This window comes from Chrysemys picta, chromosome 10 (assembly GCF_011386835.1).
Source record: "Chrysemys picta bellii isolate R12L10 chromosome 10, ASM1138683v2, whole genome shotgun sequence".
Classification (NCBI taxonomy): Eukaryota; Metazoa; Chordata; order Testudines; family Emydidae; genus Chrysemys; species Chrysemys picta.
Window position 1 is genome coordinate 64,867,693 of NC_088800.1, and position 24,961 is coordinate 64,892,653.

A 24,961-nucleotide genomic window follows, 5' to 3' on the forward strand; every position below is an offset into this window, starting at 1 on the left:
ACAGGCTCAGCAGGGATAAATGTTGTTTAAAACTTAACATTTTTAAATTAAGCAATTGTTGAAGAGAACCTAATATTACCTATTGAATAGGCTTGCAAAACAGTTCAGTAAACAGAAATCAAATACAGGACTGAATCTCAAGAGATGCCAGCCACCTGCAACACACTGAAGGTAGGAGGACTTCAATGGGAATTGCACATGCTCAGAATCTCAAGTTTGGGCCCATGGTTTGAATTTGGACATACTTGGTCTGGATTTATACCTCATTCTTCTAGGTCTTACCATTTTAATTTAGTTATCATCATCTAACCAACATCATTCTAATCTTGAAGTATTGTGTGACTTCTCTCTTTGCGGGAACTGCATTCATGAAATAGCCCAGAGTTAATCCATCTGAAATTCATCTCTAGAACTACCATCTGAGAAATGGGTCAACCAGAGCATGCACTTACTTAAATTGAGGTATGTCACGGCAAAGTTCTACATTGGGTCGTCTTGTTCTTCCTTCTAGATGGGACTGAGCTACTTTCAGTGGGCACTCCTTTGCCATTATAGCTCTCTCCAGCAACATGATTGTATTTTCTGTCTGGAAGATTTCTTGAAGTGTCTGAATAAAACAACAGCATTTTTATAGGTCTCACCATATACTTATTTGGAATTCTACACTATTACCCTTCCCTACTTCAGTTTATATGTAAGCATTTCTGTTGAGCTATATATGAGCAGCAAAATTAGCCCAACATATGGACAGCAGCTTCCTTGAGCTAAGGGGAATAATTTCCACTGTTCTCAAAGGGATAATGAACAGAAGATAGGAATCCCTATGCAAATATGTTTGTCCCTTTTCTGTGTAAAGATCATGATTAATGGGAGCTCTGAGCCCAGAACAAGAGGAAAATGTGCTCATAGGAACTTAGAAACATGCTTTCTGGGAATCTTGTTCCAATGTTTAAATATCCTCACCAATAAAAAATGTATGCCTAATTTCTGGTCTGAATTTGTCTCACTTCAACGTCCAGCCCTTGGATCATGGCCTGCCTTTCTCTGCTAGATTGAAAGGCCCATTATCATTTTCTACCCATGTAGGTACCTATAGACTGTAATCAAGTCACCCCTTAACTTTCTCTTTGTTAACTTAAGTAGATAGTCGGTCATTATAAGGCATGTTTTCTAATCCTTTAAACATTCTTGTGGCTCTTCTCTGAACCCTCTCCAATTATCAACATCCTTCTTGAACTGTCGACACCAGAACTGGACACCGTATTCCAGCAGCACATGCACCAGTGCCAAATACAAAGGTTAAATAATCTCTCTACTACTACTCAAAATTCCCCTTCTTATGTATCTGGAGGATTGCACTAGCCCTTTTGGTCACAACACTTCACCAGGAGCTCAAGTGCAGCAGATTATCCACTATGATCCCCCCCTCACCCCCGAAAAAATATTTTTCAGAGTCACTGCTCCCTAGGATAGAGTCCCCCATCCTGTAAGTATGGCCTACATTCTTTGTACCTAGATGTAGACATTTGCATTTAGTCATATTAAAATGCATATTGTTTGCTTGCGCCCGGCTTGTGTATCAGCAAACTGATCTCTTAATTATTTACCACTCTCCCAATTGTTGTGTCATCTGCAAACTTTACTAGTGATTATTTTGTTTTCTTCCAGGCCATTGATAAAAATGTTCAATAGCTGTTAAACAGAATGTTGGGTTCTGTTTTGTCCTTGTTTTTCCTAGGTCTGACGTCACATTGCCTCGCTGATTACAGGACCAACTATAAACCTTTGAAAAGTCAATATGATCATGGAATGTGCACTGTCTCAACCCCAGGCCATCAGCAGGAAAGAAGCCCCTCAACCACATGAGGTCTGTAGGCCTGGGGGTTGGAATCCACAGATTCCTCTTTGAAACTGATCTCCTCAACCACAGCAGAAGTTGCTGCTGGAAATGACAAGGCTAGTGAACGGTTCAGGGTTATCAGACTCTGGTTTTATTTTTAAAATGTGCAACTTCTAATTAAAACTAGCTAGTTTCTGACATCACTTCGTTGTTAATCAGTAATAAATCTCCTAAATTAAGACAACCAAGTATCTTTGTTCCATATTGCATTGGTTTAATACTGAAGAGAGTGTCTGTCCCTTCCTCTGAGGGACATATGAACACACACACACAGAATAGTCAAGTGGAGGCCCCTACAATTGCATCTCAGAAAGCTATGTCAATTATTTGCAGTCATTTCTAGCAACACCAGAGCACTCTGGTAAGTCTACTTGAAAACAAGCCATGTCTTTCTAATTGCAGACTGGGAATTTTGTAAACAAAATGGAGTGTAAGTTCTGTAGACTCGCTCCTGACCCCTCTCCTGAATGTGCAGAAGTAAAACACAGAGCTTTTCTGGGAAACAATTTCTAATAATGTCATACTGTCTAAAGCCAGTTTCAAAGAGAACTTTGTTAGAGTAATGGGTTAGAGATTTACAGGAATTTATTTTCCTTTTGCTCCATTCTCCAATTTGCTCCCACATCACAAAGATGCAGCTTGAGCATTGGAAGTGTTGCACAGGTGCTCATAGACATGGATAAGCTACCATTTTCATTCCAAGCTTACACTGATTTCCTTATTTCTACCCATGTCATGGTGTCAAAAATCTTAGGACAGAGACTCAATTTGGCCCCTTGAATACCACTGCATACTCCAAATGTTTCAGCAATGCCTTGTGCAAGAACACAGGAATCACATTCACTCTTTGACACTGGAGCTGAATTCAGAAGTTTTCAAAAACTCCTCTCTGAACAGAGCAAAAAAAAAAAAAGCAGTTTTTGTGCAAAGCCAACCTTTTTTCAAATGGAAGTAGCCCCAAAGGGGAGATCCCGGTGCAGTTAGAGCAGCATAATTTTAAACTGTAAAGTAGCATGATTGCCTCCAATAACAGTGTCCTTTATGCCTTAGAGCCTGTAGGCTCTTTGATTTAAACTATAATAAAAATAGGAAAAACAGCAGGGGAAAAATCAAAGTTTTGTCTTGCCTGTACAGTGGCAGATGCAATTATAGGTAAGGTAAATGTTCCATCCACTGCATTATGGTGCATTAATTTCACTGATCCTAAATCTTCATAGCCAATGTGATCAACCCCTTACTTGACACTTTTATAATCTGTATTGAGGCCTCAATGTGACTAGTAATTGAAGTCCTATTTATCCACAAAACCGGTACAGCACATGCATTGACAGTACAATCTTCTTCAGGTTGCCTCACCCTGGACCTGGAGGTGACAGTCTTTAGCGGTGGGAGGATATGTAAACTTGAGTGCCCATTTAGATTCCTTGCCTCTTTTTGGCTGAGACTGCCAAGCGTGAGTGATTTTTGCAACCCTTCACCCAATTTTACACTCTAAATTAATCCACATGGCCATGGGTACCACTTATCTGATCTTGTCCTCTTTAGATTACGTTAGAAGGGAACTGGTACAAAGCCAGTTATTTATACATCCAATATTTAAATGAAGACACTTACCTGAGAAGAATCCCCATTATAAAAATCACTAACCTATAACTGCACTGGTCGTTCTGTCACTGTAAATTGTCTGTTTGAAACTTAGCTTCAAGGAACCTCAGACCTGTTTGGGTGGTCATGGTTGGTACACATGGGACTACACAGGGAGAATCATATGATTCCATCCCAAGAGAGATGACGGCCTGAGGCCTAGCAGTGGGGTGCTCTTGGAGACACCAGGTGTGGCCAGAGGTGCACTCTGTCTGGTATCCGACAGTTGCCACTCCGTGCTCTCCATTATCTGATAGCATGAGATGAACAAAATAAGGCTGGTAGTTGTAGCACATTCATAGCCTTTGGAAATGGCGATGCTGATAAGGACTTAGGTTTGGTCTACACTAAACCCCCAAATCGAACTAAGGTACGCAACGTCAGCTACGTGAATAACGTAGCTGAAGTTCCAAGTACCTTAGTTCGAACTTACCTCGGTCCACACACGGCAGGCAGGCTCCCCCGTCAACTCCGCGGTACTCCTCTCGTCTAGCTGGAGTACCGCAGTCGATGGCGAGCACTTCCTGGTTTGATTTATCGCGTCCAGACAAGACGCGATAAGTCGAACCCAGAACTTCGATTGCCAGCCGCCAAATTAGCGGCTGGGTGTAGACATACCCTTAGATGACCCTGAAAAATGCCTGGATTTCTCCTGAGGTAGTAGGCATGTTATGGGGATGTAAAGGAAATTTTCAATGCAGATAGACGTCCCTATGTTTCAGAGAACTCCTACCTTTTCTAGGGCTTGTCTTCCCACAACAGTTCCACCAGTTTAACTGAAGTCTGTTTAAAAACTAGTTCAGCTAAACAAGTGCAAACCCCTGCCTGGACATCTATATCTCTTTTACAGCTGGCTTATGCAAGTTGAGTACAGACCACTATAAGTTATATAAACTGCTGTGGCCACTTAGAGATTTGCATGAGTTTAATCAAATGGGTTTTAAACACCCTTCAGTTAAACTGGTGCAACTTTTATATTTAGAGCAGACAAAGCCAGGTCAAGCTAAACTAAAATAAGCCACATAGGCCTTACCTACACACGAGTTGTATTGATTAGTTGTACATTTTATAAACTGACGTAGTTACATCAGTGCAACCCCATGTGTGGCTACTTATTTCAGTTTGAGTGATTTACATGATTTAGCTTAAGAGTCATTATCACTGAAGGTTTGTTCTTTAAACTGATTTAGTTTAAACTGGTGCAAGTTTGGGAATAGACAAGAACTGATATATGTGGACGCATAGCTGTTGTCAGGAGTGTCAGGATGGCAGGTGGCTGCCCAGAAACTTTAATCCCTAAGTCTGTTTGTAAAGTGTTGCAGGATTTTCCCTATAGCAAAACAGTCTGATTCTATGACTAGAACGCAAATTGTACTGAAAGGAAGTGAATCTAAGATTAGCATGTCTCTCCTGCTCATTTTAGCATTTCCTTTTGTAATTTAGTAATCACCATATAAGTAACCTTGTATATACTTACACCACTAACAGTATGAGTTTTGTAGCCACCTATTCTGCAAAAGAAAAACTTAGTGATAAGATTGTAGTGTTATATAAACAGATATTGTACATACTGTGCTACCAGCTTCATATAGCTTATTTTACCCCTCAGGATAGAAATCAGGGCAGGAGACCTAATGAAGTTAAGTGGATCCAAAATCCACATCCTTGTTCTTCCCATGTAGCAAACACAGTAAGTCCAAAAGGTTTTGTTTCTGATCTATTGTTGTTGTTCAAAAGGTAGAACTTGAGTAGTTTCCAATGTCAGCAGAATCGCCTTCACCCTTTGTAGCTTTGCTCAGTGCTGCTAGGGTTGTTTTTAATATTACAAGGAGCTCTCCCTCCTTCTACCCTGACAAAAGAGCTGGTTTCTAGCTATGTTGCCAGTGGTTTAGCAGATGTTTGTGGGTGAGATCTTACAGAGCCTCTTACTACTATGCCTCGCTCAGGCTACTAAAATCACTATTTACCTTTAATGCAAACCAAATATTACTTCAGCCTGCATAGGTGTAACAGGAATCTGAGGGGAAAAAACACACACTACTTCTAGAGGTCAGTCGTTACTTATCAGGGTCCTCCTTTCCTGTGTTTGTATTGCAGCTTCTGTCTCCACAGTAGCTCTTTCCATGCTATGCCTGGTTGTGTGCCAGTGGGCCAAATTCACTAGGGTGTAATATCTTTGCCTCCAGCAGTGCTACGCTTGGGGTGATGTTAGTCCAGCATATTATTCTCACTTTCGTGAGTACTATAATTCATTCCAAATATTTTTGAATTTTAAAAAAGTGTGTAATGCAAATAAAAAATCTGGCCCAAGTCTCCTCAGCACATAAAACATCAGGCAAAAATGTATTCATAAGTAATTCTTTAACCGCTGGTGGGTCCTGGATTTCTGCTTAAAATGGAATGGAGGACTTGTGCACTCTGAGTGAGGCATGCCACGATAGTGCCTTTTCAGCCAGACCCAACTACCAGCCCCTCCCTTGTTTGTCTCACGCGCAGGTGGATGGGATGATTCAGGTTAGCTGAGCAAGTGGTTCCTGCCTGCTTTACTGAGCAATTGAAGCAGCCCAGAGTAGACTAGGCACCACACCCTGGAGGAGAGAGGCAGTTTGAAATGTATTTGTAAGGGAAAAGAAACAGGGGAACTCAGTGGCCCCTTGTTCACTGCGGTGACTTAGTCTGGGTGAGCACATGGGCGGTTGTGGGAGGAGCAGGGAAGGGGTGGGGATATGCCCAAATGTGAAAAGAGCAGTTCCACTGGCCACAGTCCCACAGAGCAAAGCATGGCCACTACTGTAACCTATAGGCTGTGATAGTGACTGTGTCCTGCCCCCTCTCCTCCAGCTTGAGTGAAGTATTCTATTAAAAGCACAGAGCTTTTTATGATGTGGAAGGGACAGAGCAGAGCCCACTATTATCTACTATGGACAATGCTGAGCAGATCCAATATATGGCAGTGCGTGTTTTACAAATGACTAAGCTTGACAGACTCCATCCCACAACTCTGTTCTTAGTCTCCTGTGAAAAGCCCATTGTCTTGAATTTCACCTTCAATGAGCAAAGAGAACATTAGGGCCAGATTCTCACTCTGGCCCCATTTCTACCCTACCTCCACTTGTGTGCAGGAGCAGTTTGTACCTTTGTGTACAAGTGTTAACATTTTCAGCCCTGTGTGTGTGTTGGTATGTGTCAAACCCGTGACTCTTGAAAAGCTGCTTTTATTTGTATTAGTTTTCTTACACTCCACTTCTCACCCTGAATGTGCTGGTGCTGGTGATGTGGAAGGAGGCAAGAGGTTTTCTACACACCAGTGGTTCTCAGCCTGTGGTCTACGGACTCCTGGAGGTCCACGGACTCCTGGAGGTCCACAGATTGTCTAAGATATCCAAAGGGTCCACACCTCCAAATGTTGTACGGGTCCACAAATGGAAAAAAAATTGAGAACCATTGTGATACACAGAGCCCAAGGTCCCATCAAGACAGGAGGGACCATATCATTTGGATCACAGCCATATTTCTTATCGGCTTCCAACATCAGCTGAAAGCCATGGAGGGAGATGTAGTTCTGAAGTTTGATAGCATTATCTTATGAGTATGGCCCTACCAAATTCATGTTGCATTTTGGTCAATTTCACGGTCATAGGATTTTTAAAATTCTAAATTTCATGATTTAAGATATTTAAATCTGAAATTTCACGGTGTTGTAACTGTAGGGGTCTGACTCAAAAGAGGGGAGTTGGGGGGAGGGGGTTGCAAGGTTATTGTAGAGGGGTTGGGGTACTGCCACCCTTATTTCTGTGCTGCTGCTGTTGGTGGCCCTGCCTTCACAGCTGGGCAGCCAGAGAGCGGCAGCTACTGGCCGGGAGTCCAGGTCGGAAGGCATCACTGCCCCAGCAGCAGCACAGAAATAAGGATGTCATGGTATAGTATTGCTACCCTTATTTCTGGGCTGCTCCTTTCAGAGCTGGGCCCTCGTCCAGCAGCCACCACTCTCCAGCCACCCACCTTTGAAGGCAGTGCAAAAGTAAGGGTGGCAATACCACGGCCCCCCCTACAATAACATTGTAACACCCTGCTCCCGCAACCTCCATTTAGGTCAGGATCCCCAGTTTGAGAAACGCTGGTCTCCCCTGTGACATCTGTATAATATAGGGTAAAAGTATACAAAAGACCAGATTTCATGGTGGAGACCAGATTTCACCGTCCGTGATGCAGTTTTCATGGCCGTAAATTTGGTAGGGCCCTACTTATGGGTAGTACCTAGATTAGTTATGGTGTTTTTTATTTTATGTACCATGTTCTGGGTAATAACAGGAGATGACTCCATGCTTGTAAAACCAAAGTGGCTCTTTACTAAAAAAGCTACAGAGGTGCTGCAACTGCAGCTAAAATTCTAGCCATGTGCACACAGACTGACTTCCTGAGACCTCCTCCTCCCTCCAAGTTCTATACAGTTTTCTATAGAAGCACACTGCTGCTACTGCAGTTCTTCCATCTCTCTTCCTGGCAGCAAGGACCCCATAACTGATACTTTTCTCTAGAGTCACATTATTGGACTGGAGGTGCTGTGAGTGACAGCTATAGGGTGAATGAAACATACTGTATAACCACATCTGCATAGGCCACACAGCCTCCTGTATAGGCAATGAACGTGCATTTGCTCCCTTCATAACATGGAAGGCATGGGATTATCTTGTTCTCTTATAGGAAATTGAATGAATGCATGTTTGTTTTTCCCCTCAAGTAACATAAAGTGACAAGTACAGGAAAATCATTTTTCATGTTTAGACTTCACTCAAGCTACATGGGGCTTGTGCAATTTGCATTCTTTCAGTAAGCAAACTTTTAAAATTTGAGAAGGGTAAGATGTGACTGTACTTGGGAAGCATTTCTTTTTATTGTGGCTGTCTTTATAGAGCAGTCGTCACTAGAAATGCTCAAGGAGTTATGAGAGTTTTATTATACAAGTAAATCACTTACATTTTTTCACAGTTTTATGTGTTCAACTATAATTCTCCTTTAAATTAGCACAAAAAGCAATAACTACAAAGCACTCCTTATACCATATGGCTTCAGTAAATGTTCAGATGTATTGCTCACAGAGCTGAGAATATTGTGAAAGCATATTATGCTCAGTCAAGGAAACTGGTTACTGCCACTGAGCAAAGAACTCCCTCCCTGTTCAGTCACTGAAAAAATATTATTTGAACCTGCCTGTGAACTCACAATACAAACTGAAGACATGCAGCCATCTTTAAACTGTGACTGCTCATGTTTCTAATAGATGTGGTTTAGGCTTATTCCATGTTCCTGGCCTCTATTTTTTTTTTTAAACTCCATCATCTAGAACACACAAAGACAAATGCCCTAGGGTAATCACCTCCAACGCATGGTAGCAGCTCTATACAAATAGCCTTTGATTACACATGCTAGCTACACATTGGATTAAATCATTCAAATAATCTAAAATGCATAACCGGATTGGTGGGGAGAATCACCAGATAGTGTTGCACCAGTCCACGTCATTTCTGGAGGACCTCCAAAGGCAGGAAGAAAAAACAATAAATCCTGAATTGTGTGTTCCTGAAAGAGTCTAACCAGAGATTGGCTTCAGCAGCTGCCCATCATACACCCTTCACTTACAGAAAATAAGCAGAATTTTGTGCTGTGGCATTCCTGAGGCTTTATATAAACTGCTGTTCACTTCCACCTCATCAAGGCTGTGGCTATTACTGGCTGGATTCAATATTACTGGAAACAAGAGCTGTTGAAATCTCACTCATACTTCATGGTGTGGTCAGAATAACCTTACACACAACATATTTTTAAAATATTATGCTCAGTCCCTAGCTGTGAATGTCCTTGTTTCTGTGTTTTTTGCTAAATGCCTTGGAGCTGAATACACTAAGGTACAGTCAGGTAATAACAAGTTAGCTGCAGCATTGTGCCTCGGTGTTTTATAATTTCCTCTGTTTGTTTCATGGTCTGATCTAATGTTCTAGTTGTACATATTTCATGTTTAAGTAATTTTTTGCTAGTTATTTCATTTCCCTGAGTGATTAGTATAATTATGGTTGACTTCACAATTAGTCTTACGACACATGAGTATAGTATTTCAAGGTTTAATGATTATATGTAATAGTCTTTGACTAAATTTATCCCTGGTATAACTCAGAATTTAAATTAAGTCAAAGCTGGATGAATTTGGCCCAACATATTTTCAACTGTATCTATCTTAAGGTTTTATGCTGCTGCTGAGATCTGAATGCTGTCCTCTATGTAAAATCAATTAGCAATAGAAAAGTTCCTGGGAAACTTCATGGTGTCTCTGGCTCCTCTCTTTTCAGGGTCAAAATAACTGCTTGGGGGTAGTGTTTTGATTTGGTTGGTTGGTTGATTGATCTGTTTTTAGTTTCAGGTCACTTTTTGCCTTCTGGCTTTTTAAGTTTTGTTTTGATGGGGGGGGGGGGGAAATAGGGGCGGTGAAGGGGGTAGAGTCCCGAGGTCCATAAAGGCAGGTACATTTAAAACAAATAATTATAATACTCCTCTACAAAGTGCATCATCAGCCTATAGAATTCTTTGCCAGGCAGGTCATGCAATCAAATATTTTAGCTGGATTGAAAAGAGGTTTGAATAAGTATGAATAGTAACATTTGTACAGTAGTTGTGCATGCTAAGACAGGGGTAATCAAATTTCATACTTTAGAGCATCAACTGATCAACATGGAGCCTGCCTGGAAGATTTTTTCCCCCTCCATGTACAGCATTACACAAGTGATTAGGCACAGTGTGTGTGGGGAGGGTGGTGCTGTGGACTTGATAGACCATTGCAAACCTTTCTTTACAAAGCTTCACAATAAAACTAAATGGGCTGAAATAAACACAGTAAACAATCTTCAGAGTTCAATACCAGAGCAATCTTTGAGCTGTAGAGATGCCAAAAAGTACCCGTGAAATCCTAATAGTTTTATTTATAGCTCAGTTATGCAAACTGATTTTTTGCATAGACTAGAAAAGACTGTCAGGTTATAAATATATTTAAAAAACAAAATGAGACTCATCTGTATCTTAACATGAGGCTCAGAAATTCTAAGTCTTTAAAGGGAAAAAACATCTGTCAACAGGGAAATTAACTGGGAGAAATATTTATGCAGACCACATAATAACTCTTTACATTTTCAAGAATATGACCCCCAGCTCAAACTAACATTAAATTTTGAAAACATTATTCTAGTTATATTGAAAGAGGTACAAAAGCTGTATCTTAGTAATTTAACAAAGGAAAACAACCTATTGGAAACAAGACTGTAAGAAAGGTAGTCCTCCAAAAGAGTTAGTAACGTGGGAAAAAAGTAAGAAATTTAATTGATTAAAACTGTACTACTCTTACTTTATTTTTCAGTTGTTCACTAAACACACACATGAAAATCATTCATTCTTGGAGTTCAGACATTCTTTTCATGAAGTTTGGAATTTTTGCTCTAGCTAATTTTGAAAAAATATTTCTCAAGCAATCAGACTGGACTGTTAAGAACCAGACTTTAATCTATATTACACAAGTACTGTTAATATAATTAGAGAAAAGGTTGCTACTCAACAACTCGTCCATAAAATTAGCTAGCCAGTCCTCTGTCATCAGTAACCTTAGACAGAGTTTTGATAATTGTTTTACTTCAGATTCTGTTGAAGCTGAGATATAAGTAGTAAGATTACTGTGGTTTCTCAGGTGAGGCAATCAATTTGAGATAACCTTAGGTAGAGAGCTGAAGAAATGTACTTTGATCTTCTAATTTAAGCCAAATTATAAAATGTAGGACCATTAGGAAAGACCTGTGTTAAGTATACTGTCTTCAGTCTCAGGAAAAAGGTTCTTTGCAATCATTAACAAAGTTTTAATTTTGAATCTCTTACCTCCAGCACCTCCAATTCACTCTGGTTCTAAACTGATGAAGAAGACCATTTCCCCTGTCTGAAAATACTACATCCCTAAATGCTTCTCTTCTAGGTAACTTACTTCATATGTCCATCACTGTATTTCCTACCATACAGCCCTTGCTAAGTGTAAGGGAAGGTTTTACTACTGCATATTCAGAAGATTGACATTCCCTTGGGCCAAATTCTGGTCCCTGTGCCAAGCCTGTGTAAACCGGTTTGGCACAGATGGGCTCTGCAGTGGTTGTAGGGGAGGGATTTTCCCTCCAACCACTGAGAAGTAGCAGAGCATCAGCAATGCCAGTTACAGATTTCTTGCATAATAATGCCACAGCCGTGTGTGTGAGAGAGAATGTCTTCATCTCCATTGCAGTATTAGCAAAATTTCACTCATGGTGGATGGTCAATCCAATCTGTCTTCACACAGCAGCTTAGCAAAGTCCCTCTATGTCGACACTGCAGCTAGGAGGGATCTTCACAGCCTAAGCAGACACACCCACGCTAGCAAGGCTCAAGCCCACCCAACCCTCTGCACTTGAGCTGGGGTGGCTAACCCGAATCTCCGCCACAGCCACAATTCCCACACAACTATTTTTAGCCTGTTAGCCCTAAGGCTATGTCTACTCTGGAATCCAAGATGTTATTGCAGGTTGGCTAGACATACCCGCACTAGCATGGCTAAAAATAGCAGGTTAGATACAGGGGTGCCATCTTCAGCAATGCAGGTCTGAACGCAGGGCCCCTGGTGTGCTTGTACAGCCTATACTACACTATTTTTTAGATGTTCTAGCGCTGGTATGTCTGCCTGGGCTGCAATCACACCTCAGATTGCAGTGTACATATACCCTGAGTGTGAGGAGAGTTCATGTTACATTGCAAATCAAATCACTTAGATTCATACCAAACTGAACAGACCCATGTAGCCATGGCAATGTCACTCAATTGTGGTCTCTCTGGCCACGCTCCCAACTTCCCCTTTCTCCCATGCTCTGTCATGAAGTGCTTTACTATGGAGTACTGCCTCATGGCATGCTGGGAGGGCAGGGTTCTCCTCCATGGCCTGTCTGTGAACCACTCCCTTCCTTCTGCCCCACGTGCAGGAACCACGGTGGTTCTGCTCACCAGTGAGAGCAGGAGTCGTTCCTCCAATATCATGGGATTAATCATTCGTTCCAGTGAGAGAACCCTGCTCTTCCTCACAGGGTAGCGTTCAGGGGAAATGCATGAAGTGACTTATTTTTCACCTCTACATGTTTGTCGGCACAGGCCCAATATGTGTCTATTTGTGGACAAAAATATATATTTTCCCCTTTAAACAGGTTTTGCTGGGCAAGTTTGAGCTGATCGTACCAGCACACACCTTTGCAATCACTTCTTAGTCACAGTTCACTAATCATCTGAGACTTTTATTCTTAAACAGGTTCCAATATTAAAGAATAAAATTAACTGTTTGTTCCACTATCAGGAATGGGTGTGGAAAGCTGTAAGAGTCTGAGATATGAAGGCTGAAAATGCCCCATGTGTGTAACTCAGGGTCAGCGGTGTAACCTGTTGTGGGGAATGAGTCCCACACCTGCCCACTCCACCCCAACTTTTTACCACCCACTGTGTGTGCTTTTCAATGTGAGTGCAGGTCCAACACATTTTCGCAACCACTTCTTTCCGCCCCAATCAAGCTTTAATATGTTTTTATCTAAGCCTATTGTAAGCTAAGTGCTGAGGTGTCAGGCTCTGCCCTTGTTACTAAATTCATGAGCACTCAGATCAGCCTCAATGGACAGATCTATAGCAGGTGACCTCTGAAAATATTTCGAAGGAGGTATCCAGATTCTGATTTTTACTGCAAGGGAATGTGTGGGACACCTTACAACTATCATAAAATCTAGAACCAGGAGTGAAGCAGTGCAACCTCCTTTGACCCCCTTAATAAAGAATGGGGGTATAAGAATGTAAAATGTATTTGTTTTTTCTTTCTAGCCACCATGTAAGCATGTTCTATTGTTGCTAAGGAAGGGAAAAAGCCCTTCAGCTTTGTCTAAAAATAAATTATTTGTCCTTGGGGGGTGAGTGATGGAAAATCTTATTTAAAGAAGTTGGAGGGGAAGTGGCTAGATACACAAAAATCAAACTGAAGGTGTGATTTATTAAGCTTGCTTCTGTGGCTGACTTTGTGTTTTTGTATTGTGATAGTTTTTGTTTGACATGAAGGGCCCAGGTGAAACAGTAATGGACACCATCTAAATAAATAGCCTGGAGCCTTTTGACTTCTTCCAAAATACAATCTGTTTACTCTTTTTGAAATTGCCTTTTATTTCTTCTCTCCAGTGTTCTCCAAAATGTTGTCCTGACAAACCAGCGCTTGTTTGTTTTTAAATCAAACTAATTTGGCAGCAGGGAGAAATAAACCAACTCTTCTAGTTGTAAATGCTTTTCTGCACTCATATAAAGTAAAAATGTCCAACTCAAAAACGCAGTTTACTTTCCAGGATCAAGTTCTGTACTGTCACTGGTGCACTATGCTGTGTTTTACCATCAGAAAATATAGAGGACTGTGACCTTTAGTCACAAAAGTTCTCACTGATCTCAAAGGGTCTACTCACATGAGTTACAATTTGTTGTAAGCAGACCAATGAATAGGTATGGCTGAGACATAAAATCTAGCTTGAATCGGTAGCTTAGGCATGTGGCTTACCAGCTGCAGTTACTTATTTATATTTTCATAGTTTTACTAATCGTGTCTGATTTTATAATATATTTTATATCCACGTACAGATGAGTGGCAGAAAGGCAGTGTTGCAGGAAGGGTGGGGCTGTGTTTTACCTTTGGAAATACAAACACTCCTGAAAATGTTACAAGTGTTCTGTCTTGTACTTTGCCGACTGAAATATTCAACTGTTTTGGTATGGTTTAAAACAGGACTATGTAAACATGTCACTTGTGGTCTGATATGACTGCTTCCCACAGTGACTATAGGAACCTCCCATATGCAAACATCCTACTCCGTTGTTGATCTCTGGGAGAGTGAAGCCAAGGTAATTATTCATGTTAATGTAGATCTTAGAGAAAAGAGATGCAAGCATTTTAAGGAAGGACTGGCACTATGATAAGACTTTCCTTTTCTTTCCTGGTGTGAAAGGGTGGATGTATTTCCCCTCCTCTCCCCCCAATTCTAAAATGGGCCTCTCTCCGAATCTGGCACGGGGTCCTTAAGGCTATAACTGGACAGTCTCTCTTGTAATGAGGAATGGTGACAATTACATCCCAAGGGTTCTGTACTATATTCCATGGCCTATTCAGTTCACTAGCTTCAAATTCTGGTCCTGGGGCACTACAGAACCCAGCTTGAGAACCCAGTAGGCTAAGGGACATAATCTTATTTTTTTCTTGGGGGATATCTATGCTGAAAACCCCAAAAGGCCATTTAGACCCCATCTACAGACCTACTTCCTGCGACAGTTGCTAGAGAACCACAGAGGTGCTTCAGACTTTAAGGCCAGAAGGGATCATTGTGATCATCTAGCCTGACATCCTGACTAACCCAGACCATTGGACTTCCCTTAATTAATGCCTGCTTCCAGTCCAAAAGCTGTAGTTGAACAAGAACACATAGTTTAGAAAAAGATCCAGTCTTGATTTTAAAATGTCCAGGGGTAGAGAATCCACCACGACCCTTTGTAAATTGATCCATTGGTTAACTACTCCCATGAATAAAAAATTGCACCTTATTTCTAGTCTGAATTTGTCTAGCTTCAACTTCCAGCCATTGGTTCTTCTTATACCTTTGTCTGCTAGGCTGAAGAGACTTCTATTGTCTAATTTCTGTTCCCTCTGTAGGTGCTTATAGACTGCCCAAGTCACCCTTAGCATCTTTGAAAAGTGGCCTGTGCCTCTCCCCATTCTCCCATGTGTGAGGAAAGAGCCAGGTTCCTTACCACTGTATGATTTGTAAAATGTCTTAGAACTGTAACAGAAAACCAGGCTGGAGGGGGTCTGGGGACTGTTCTACACAGAAGCTCCACAATGAACGAGAAGGAGTCTGACTGGATGTCAAAGGACCATTTTTCTTGTCCTAATAGTTTCCTGTTCCATGCTGTAAAAAAGCAACTTAGTGAGTCTGTACTATTTCCCCATGCAAATCAGCTCCTGAAAGACTCCTGTTGGACTATGGGTGTGTTAGCCTCACCTGGCAGCTTCCCCAAAAGAAGTACTGGGAAGGAGCAGCTAGTTAGCATCCACTGAAAATCCCATGGATGGGAACCTATGGCTCACTTGCAGAATAAGTCAGTGCTGAGGGAGAGTCCCAGGTGAAGTAAAGGTAACAGGAAACAGCAGCTGGACAGAAAATGTAAGAATGAAAGCGGACTTACTGACCGCCTACAAGTGTTCTTATGAGACTTCCCTCCTACTGGCTTGGATGTTTGCTCTGAATTTGGATCCTGACCATTTTTAGGTTTCAGACAAATAGCCAAGTCTCCAACAGCATAAAGGGTAAGTACAAAGCTGATCTTTGCTAAGACAAGATGTCTGCAAATTCCTCTCTTGTTCCCCTGAACTAATTTGCATTCAGTCAGTTTTTACAGTCAAAAATGTGGTGGAACAATTGATATATCCTGTAAAATGATACAGCATGGATTATCTTCATCCTGTGTGGTGTCTGATGACTAGAAATTGAAAGCACTTGATCCTGCTGAACTAAAGTAATGCAGCAAAGAGGCAAGGGCTGTGCCAGTAGATTTGGTGTGTTTTTTTCCCTCTGTGCTCTTTATATAACATCAAATCCACACAATCTGTTTTCCAAAACCCACAATAATAAATTCTTAGATGCGTTCCTTGATGTTACAACCTTAAGGATTTTGAAGTTGATTTAAGGTAAACTTTGTGAAGTCTGTTGGGAACAGCTGAGTTTAACTGAGCTACATCTGAATGGAGAGGGCTAGTAGCTACGCTCCTGTGATGTGAACCTACCTGGGTTGACATCAATGACAAAACTCCCCCAGGAGAAGGAGTGCAGTTTTATTGGCCATCTTTTAATTGTACTACAGGATCATTTTCTCACTTCCTAAGAGGGAACAGATTGTACAGAGCACTCATCTTTGATAAGTGACTGGCATGCCTGGTAACATACCAGCAGTGCTGTTAGGAGACCAAATACTTTCAAATACAGATGGGTTACTGTGTAGTCATTACTCTGAGCCTTGTATAGGTCGTTACCTTATGGATGCCAGAGTTGGAGATGTTGTCACTGTTGGGCAAGTTCCTGGCAAAATTTTGGCACTGCGCTTGACATAAGAAAAACTGGAAGAAAAAATCTTCATTACATAGATACATTAAATGTCCCGTTAGTGTGTAAGGAACTGAAGTAAATGAGGTCTCCTTTGCAATAGTGTGCGCAGGTCTGGTCTTTGTAGAAAAGGGTATTCTGGAACAGGGAAGCTAAACAGAATACTAGACGAGCCCAGTTTGTCTCCACACTTCGTATTTTAAAAACACAAACTCAGTATTCTTTTGGAAGGAATCAGAAGGCTCAGTCTGCAGCTGCTGAGTTCAGTAGCAGAACTGCTATTAACTTTGACAGATCTGCATTACTGCCCCACATTGGTGTGTCAGTAGAAGAGGGTTTAGAACAAATTTATGAATTAAATGGTAATAAGTCACCAGGACCAGATGGTATTTACCCATACTGCAGAACTCCTAACTGTAGTATGTAACCTATCATTGAAACAAGACTCTGTACCAAATGACTGAAAGGTAGCTAATGTAATGCCAGTTTTTTTAAAAGGGCCCCAGAGGTGATCATGGCAATTACAGGCTGGTAAGCCTAACTTCAGTACCAGGAAAATTGGTAAAAACTATAGTAAAGAACAGAATTATCAGACACATAGATGAACACAATTTGTTGGGGAAGAGTCAACATGGCCTTTGTAATGGGAAGTCATACTTCACCAATCTATTAGAATTCTTTGAGCGAGTCAACAAGCATGTGGACAAGAGTGATCCAGGTGATATAATGTAATTGGATTTTTGGAAAGCCTTTGACAAGGTCCCTCATCAAAGGTTCTTAAGAAAATTAAGTAGCCCTGGGATAACAGGGAAGGTCCTCTCATCTATCAGTAACTGGTTAATAGGTAGGAAACAAAGAGCAGGAATAAATGGTCAGTTTTCACAATGGAGAGAGGTAAACATTAGGGTCTCCCAAGTATCTGTACTGGGACCTGTGCTGTTTAACATATTCATTAATGATCTGGAAAAGGGAAGGAATAGTGAAGTAGCAAAGTTTGCAGATGACACAAAATTATTCAAGATAGTTAAGTTCAAAGCTGACTGCAAATATTACTGGGGGATCTCACAAACCTGAGTGACTGGGCAACAAAATCCCCTAATGTTGGCCCTGGCTTTTGTATGCAGAAAAGCAATGGTTGTGACACTGGTGGGCTGTGGGGGTTTTATTGCATGTTCTGACTTCTTTACATCTTAAAATAACCTGTTAAGGGATTTACCAGCCTACTTGCATTGTAAAAGAATTGGCTCTCTCATTCTCCTCTCCAAGTCCTCCTGTCAGGGAGACTCTGTACCTGGCCAAGGGAGGTATGAGGCTTTGATTCAGTCTTGTGACCTTAAGCATACCTGCCATGCTCCAGCCACTGACATTGCAGGTTGCTCAGGATGAGTCAGGAACTAAACATCACACAGAATCACAGACACTGGAAATGAAGACGTCTTAGAATATCAGTCCATCTCCTGACCAGTGCAGGTTTGTTCCCCTTTGTAATTTTCCTGTGTTTTTGACATTCCGGTATGAAAAACACCTAAAATGCCAGCCTACACCAAACCACTTAAATGCTTTGGGCCAGATTCTTCCACCCAATCTAGCACTAAGTAAATAGTACCATACTTGGGAAAGAGTCCTAATACCTCCTCCCTTGTGGATCACGGTGCTGTCCAGCATGAGTAAGGGTGGCAGAACATAGCCTGTGCACATTTGAAAAGCAATGCTGTAACGCATCATAACAATGTCAGTGTGCGTTTTTGTAGTTGATTTCTCTAAGCAGTGGGTTGGGGCAATGACGTTCTTCTTGCACACAAATGCCAGGAATGTAACGTGGTGGTTACAAAGCCAGCCTTACTATGGAACAGGCAGGAACTGAACAGGTTTCCCACTCGGCTCTACTAATGCACCTCAATCCCATTTACTTCAATATTCCCTGGTATTATCCCCAGTTTTATGGTCCAAAAGAAAAGAATCATGCCCATTGCAATGTTCTCTTTACTAGAATGCAGAGAGCTTGTATGTAACATTATGTTTATCTAAATGTTACACAATTCTAATAATAGCAACAAAAAGCTGGTGTTAGCTGCAACCTGCAGTACAGAGCTCCACCTTTCAAATGGAGGATGTTCTTCTGTCCCTGCAGTTATTCTCCAGCTAACAATGGCAACCACGCTGCATGCTCACTGAATTGTGAAATAGTGCACAGTGCTCTTGTGATGAGGTCATGGGCTAGTTCCACTGACCTATGAGCAGAACTGATAACATCTGCACATGTGAAGATGAAGGGTAGTATTTTGCCTTCTCAGTGAAGAGACAAGATATAAAGGCAGGTAGAAAGTGACATGTTGTGTCCATGCAATTTAATGGAAAAGTGTAATTCGCAAGTGAGACTTTGTACAAGGCAAAAGGAAAATAGCCAGAATTTCCTAGTGGGATTTACTTATTTAGATTACGTTGGGGGAAAGGTCCAATGGGTGCAATTTTTACAAGTTTGAGTTTTTACCAGTTCAACTGGTATTCGCCATTATTTAAGGAATATAAAACAAGTAAAAGCTTTCAGACCAGTAGAAACATTTTGAAGGCAGACACTGTATGTACTAACCACAGCACACAACATAGTCATCTCTACAGTATCAATTACAGACAGCCCTATGCCAGTGTAATGCATTGATCCAAGATTTTATAAGTTTAATTAGATCAGTTTTTACAAGAAGCCTAATTCCAAAGGAAACCAAGTAAGTTTTCAGAGGCATTACATGAAGTTCACAGAGTAAGATATAAGCTATTCATCCAAGACTGTGTGTGTAAAACACACCCAATGGCCCAGGGGTTGAGAAATTTAAAGCTCTTTATGGGTCTGAATTTTTACTGACTGACTTTTTTTTTTTTTTACACAAGCGATACAAAACAGAACACAAATGCAACAATGCATCAGAGTATCAGTTGCATGGATTATCATCCCCACAACCATGGTATTGGCCCTTTCAGATAATTTTTGGTCCTTTCCTCTGTCAAGGAAGTGGTTTTAGAAAAAACACTGAGAGATTGGTTGTGTTTGTTTGGAAGAGATTCTGACAGTTTGCAAAGACGAAAAATATTTGGGATTCAGAAATGGGTTCCAGACCTCATTAAATAAATAACTCTTACTGGTTCCAAGATAGCAAACCTTTTCAAACAATACTCTCCTCCCCATTTCATAAAGGTAGCCTGCTTAGCTGGGGAAAGAATTTGGCACACAAGCAAAGGGCTTTATGGTTGTATTCATTTCTTGAGAAATGAATGCAAAAACAAACTGAAAGGAGAAGGATTTTTAACATGAAGGGTCTCTGCGACCCATTGTCTAATGACTAGTAGATTTAAACAGAATCATGAATAACTGCTTTTCAGAAGAATCATAGACCAAAGACAGAACAAAGGCAATGAGGAAGCTTGCTCATTCATAGGTTTTGGCGGCTGTTGCTTAGTGCCCACCCCCCTTTGTTAGCTTGTCAAATGACTGGTAGCCCCTAGGTCCAGTTCTGATGTCATTGTTTTATGACATATTCTCAGGGTTCAGGAGAAGGGGCATGAACTCTCAAGCAGTCTGCTAGCCTTAGCTACAGCTAAAATATACCAAACTGTTCAGCAGGTAGTTCTTTTTCATCCCGGCTCTCACTTTCCCTCCTCCTTACATCTAGGCCCTCACTCTGGAGATATTGTCAAAGCCACCATCCTTAAGGACATAGATCATGGACAGCATCCCCATAAAATCCGATCAATCATCTTTACCAAAGGATTTGTTGAGTGACCCAGGCACTTTCCCTTTCCTTAAGTGCTGTCTTTGGAGCAACGCACTAGGGTCAGGTATCAAAGCTAGAGTTCTCAAATGGCAGTGCAGTGAATTACCACTAGGCTAGATTCAGAGTAACAGCCGTGTTAGTCTGTATCCGCAAAAAGAAGAACAGGAGTACTTGTGGCACCTTAGAGACTAACAAATTTATTAGAGCATAAGCTTTCGTGGACTACAGCCCACTTCTTCGGATGCATATAAGAAGTGGGCTGTAGTCCACGAAAGCTTATGCTCTAATAAATTTGTTAGTCTCTAAGGTGCCACAAGTACTCCTGTTCTTCTTTTCACTAGGCTAGAGATTCTCTGAAGCTCTGGTGGGTTGTCCTGAAATATGTAGTGACAAATTGGAAAGATACATTGAAACTGTGAGCGGTTTCACAAAATAAGCATATGAAAATATCAAGCTAAAGAAAAACAGAAACATAACCTTGAACCCAAACCTGGCACCAACTACCAGTTTTCTTTGATATATCCCAAGCACATGTTGTACTTTTCTCTTGTATTCTCTTGTAATTATCTTCAGCAAACCTGGGAGATTATGGGATGACTAATCTATTGGTGCTATGTAAGCGCTAATTATTAGCACTATATCTCACCAATTCTTGGTAACGCAGTACTTACACCAGAGGGATTCTTTAAAGAGAGAGAAAACAATGCAGTTTTCTAAGGAGCTCTGCAGATTTTGCTTACCAACATGTAACATACAAAATAATAATTTCCTTATGTAAACTGAATGTTACTTTCTTCCGATTTCATATAGCAAGTTACTGAAAAGAACTGCACTGTTACAGGGACACAAATCACAGCTAAACTTGATTTAAAAAAAGCACTTCAATGTTAAATTTTTCATCTAGACTGTAATGAATGTTTCAGGTATATTTCAAATGTAAGAGATTATTTGATAATATCCCTATCACTATGGGACATATTTCCTGTTCAGATTGCTGATATCATACAGGGCACTTTATACGCCTATGGATACTCTTTACTCTACTTTAATACTAATAATTTATAGAACTTCAGGCAAACAGGATGGCAAGAAAAGCCCTATTGTTTCCAAATGCACGTTGAAACAAACTTGTCATCTTTGCAACAGAAAGAGGCTTTTCATGGAGAAACTAGCTAGTGTAACTGAAGTCAGATGAAAGGATCCCAGTGAGTCTAGACAATTTAACGAGATTCCAGTCAACATGTATCTATCAATACAGAGGGAATACCTCTTGTTGACTTTGTTCTACATGTTTTAGCTAATCAACTAATACTGTCGTGTCTCTTCTTAAACTTCAGTGAAAGAATTACTGCAAAGCTAACAAAGATGGAATTTAAATACAAAACTGGCTATTTAAATACCATCCATGGTTTGTATAAGTGTGAAGAAGAGAGGTATAATGTATGTTTGAAAAGTCAGATTGTCTGATCCACCAAAGAACTGTAGACTATTTTCCTTGAGCATACCCAAGCTGTAACTTAGGTTAAGGATGTGGGAGATATTTATATCAAAGGGGATGAAACAACTTTGAGCATGAATCGCTGAAGACTGTAGTGGCATTTTATAATCCTATTAAATGAGAGGGTAGTCTTCAAAACAAGAGAAATGTAATATTTTTATTCTCCAAAACCTAGAAAGGCCTCAAGCCGGCTTCTGATTTGAGTGAGAAAATTGAGGAAAGTCTCTACCCAGTTTGTTTGGCATATGTGCTGCAAGTGTGTGTTTTTGCAGCTACAATTTACAAATCCCTTCAGGCCCCTTGAAAGCTTGACCCTAAACAATAATGCAGATTTTGTTATTGTTTTCAACAAAACAACCAAAAAAGATTCCTGCACAGAAAAATGAAACTTCTCTGCTAGCTATTACATCATCTGTTTGTCTTTTGCAAAAATTCAAGAAGTCTCTTTTAATGAGAATTTATTGCTCACTTAAATTATTCACTTTGGGTGCTAAATTATTAATGAAAGAGTGAAGGATTAAATAATTCAGGTCAATATAAGAGCTGTGAGAGTCTGGAGCTAAATGAGATAGCAAGTCACAAGGGTGACTTGACTTGCAGAAGAAAATAAAAATGTGTTGATCTCACAATCATTACACAGGCCACCAGGCAATGGGAATTATGGGTGCAGAAAGGTCTTTGGGATAAGGAAGGTATGTGGTTAGTGGGCTAACCTTGGTCTGTCATCCATAATCTTCTTCCATCTGTTTTACTAGTCCCAGGTATAAAATGAAAGAAATCTACAAAGTTAAAAAGTCCACATGGGCACTGGTTTTGCCTGTACAGAATTCTCAGTTTCCCCTGAACTAGATTAATGAAAATTCTTAATTAAAATTTAAAAATACTTAAGTTAAAATAAATGTTCTGTGTGGGCTCTCCCCTTGTTGCTTTAAAATAAACATGCAATATTAAAATCTTCCCCTTCTTCCAAAATTGAGGCATGCTGCTTGTAGGATTTTTAGTACTTTCTATTTGATTTGTCTCCAAGGTTAGTGCACCACTAACAAAGAACAAAGGAAACGATTAACCAAACAAAAGCCGTTAAAAAAATGTACTCTGCTAAGGCCTTGAAATCCTTAAAGTCCTAAAATATCTTGCATTTGCTTGTGTTTTTAATTACTGTCAATTAGCAAAAAGAGGCGGTTCTTAAGTCACCTTCTTACTCCTCCTCCTTCCTCTGACATTCCAGCTTCAAGCAGCATCACAGTGCACCTCCTGAGGCACGTTTTGCTTTATGGCTTTGTGGTGCAGCAAAATCTTATTTTGCTGCTATGCTAACAGCTCTTCTTATGGCTCTAAATGCAACTTGTGCTCCCATTTGGAGAACATTAGTAAAGCTATTTGGTAATGTGCCAACAAAGGTGCTTTTAGTTGAGTATTTAACTCACCAGTGAAAACTCTGGTTCTTTCTGTCCTGAATCATACCTTGTAGCTTCCAACCCCTATTACTTCTGCAGTCATTTTCTTACCTTAGCCAGGTGTGTTTGTAGTTTGTTCTTTGTATCAGCTGTTTCAGCAATGCGATTGGTAAAGGCCAAGTTGGTATCGGTAAATTGCTTCCACATTTCCTCAGATACATTCTCCAATGTGTTTTCTGTTTCTTCACGGAGCTTGATGGAGTTGGCCCGTGCATTCTGAGAGTGCCTAATATTGTCATCACTGAACTTTGCCCATGTCTCAGGAACTGAAACTCTGGAAGAAAACAATTTGAACTGAGAGGAAAAGAATGAAGTCCTCAGCCAAAATGAAGCTTGCATTCAATTACCACAACTGCAAAGCACAAATGAATTAAACACTTAAATCCATGAGCTAACTGTGTGTGTGTGGGGGGGGTTATTCCATTATCTTATTGTTCCATATCAAAACCAGTTTGTGCAGGAGGAACAGAAAAATGTTTTCAACTTTGAACAAACTTTCAGAAGAGCTATTGCTTTTACAGTGTTCCTATAGCTTTCTTGGATTTTGTAGTAGATATCAGTTTAAAAAAATGCACAGCCATTTTGTAAGATTCTCAAGCCAATGACAATTATCCTTTATCTGATGTAGCTTAGTTCCAAAGGACAAGCTTTAGAGATGAATTGTCTTGTAAAAGTATAAATGTGTATGAAAGTGACTGACATACAAAGGAGATATATTCATTGAGTGCACCACCAGGGATGTACAATTTGAAACAGGTCAGAATAAAGGGAAAGAAGGATGTTAAGCTAGTTCAGGCAGCAGGAGGAGGAGGAATGGAAAAATTATCCAACTTTCAGGAAATTAAGTGATTTACATTAATCCCACAGACAAATCTTCCTTTTCCAGCCAACACTTGTGAGACAGGCAACCTAAGGTCTCATTGCACTTGGCTTCATTACCCGGCTAAGTTTGTTTTTGTTTTACTTTTTAAAGAATGACCTGTTCTTACATAATTTCCTCCATATACTTAAGCACAAAATTACAATTTTTCAACATCAGGCACGTATGTCAACATTATACGCCTATCCTGCTCTTTAACAAGTGTATAGAGCAATCTGAGTTCATGCCTGGTGTATGTGAGTTGGCACTTGGCACATTTTGTCCAACACAAAGAATCTGACTTTGTTTCCCCCACCCAACATGCCATTAAAGTATCTCAGAATAGTGACAAAGTATAGGGTCTTTTCCTCCCTTGGTAATTATTTTAGGAGGGACAGATTTGAAGACTACATTTTAGTGAAACAACTGGTTCTGTGACCTTTTGTATTTCAGTCTTTTTTGGATGCTTGTAGGAGGAGTTGGTGGGGTGCATAGGTGAAGTAGCCCCTCCCCTTCCCGAGGCACCACATCTAAGAGACTTTGCTCCTGGAATAGCACTGGTACGCAACAATAGGGTAGCCTCCAACTTCTTCTCCAGCCATGGAGTTTCTGCTGACTTATC

The 24,961-nt window shown here is 40.6% G+C and overlaps 1 protein-coding gene and 1 long non-coding RNA gene across 3 annotated transcripts in view; one reads left to right on the forward strand and one right to left on the reverse strand.

The window, feature by feature from the left end:
- LOC135973808 (uncharacterized) overlaps positions 1–2,074 on the forward strand; it is a 142,524-nt gene extending 140,450 nt beyond the window's left edge. For both annotated transcript variants that reach the window (XR_010590826.1, XR_010590827.1), the window contains exon 3: positions 1,739–2,074. This is a non-coding gene — a long non-coding RNA (uncharacterized LOC135973808). The remainder of the gene's footprint in view (positions 1–1,738) is intronic.
- Positions 1–24,961, reverse strand: part of TEKT5 (tektin 5) — a 50,363-nt gene that overhangs the window by 11,207 nt on the left and 14,195 nt on the right. The window contains exons 5-6 of the mRNA XM_005306710.4: positions 23,532–23,754; positions 453–607 (exon numbers count right to left, since the gene is read on the reverse strand). Coding sequence (XP_005306767.2) covers positions 453–607; positions 23,532–23,754 — 378 coding nt within the window. The remainder of the gene's footprint in view (positions 1–452; positions 608–23,531; positions 23,755–24,961) is intronic.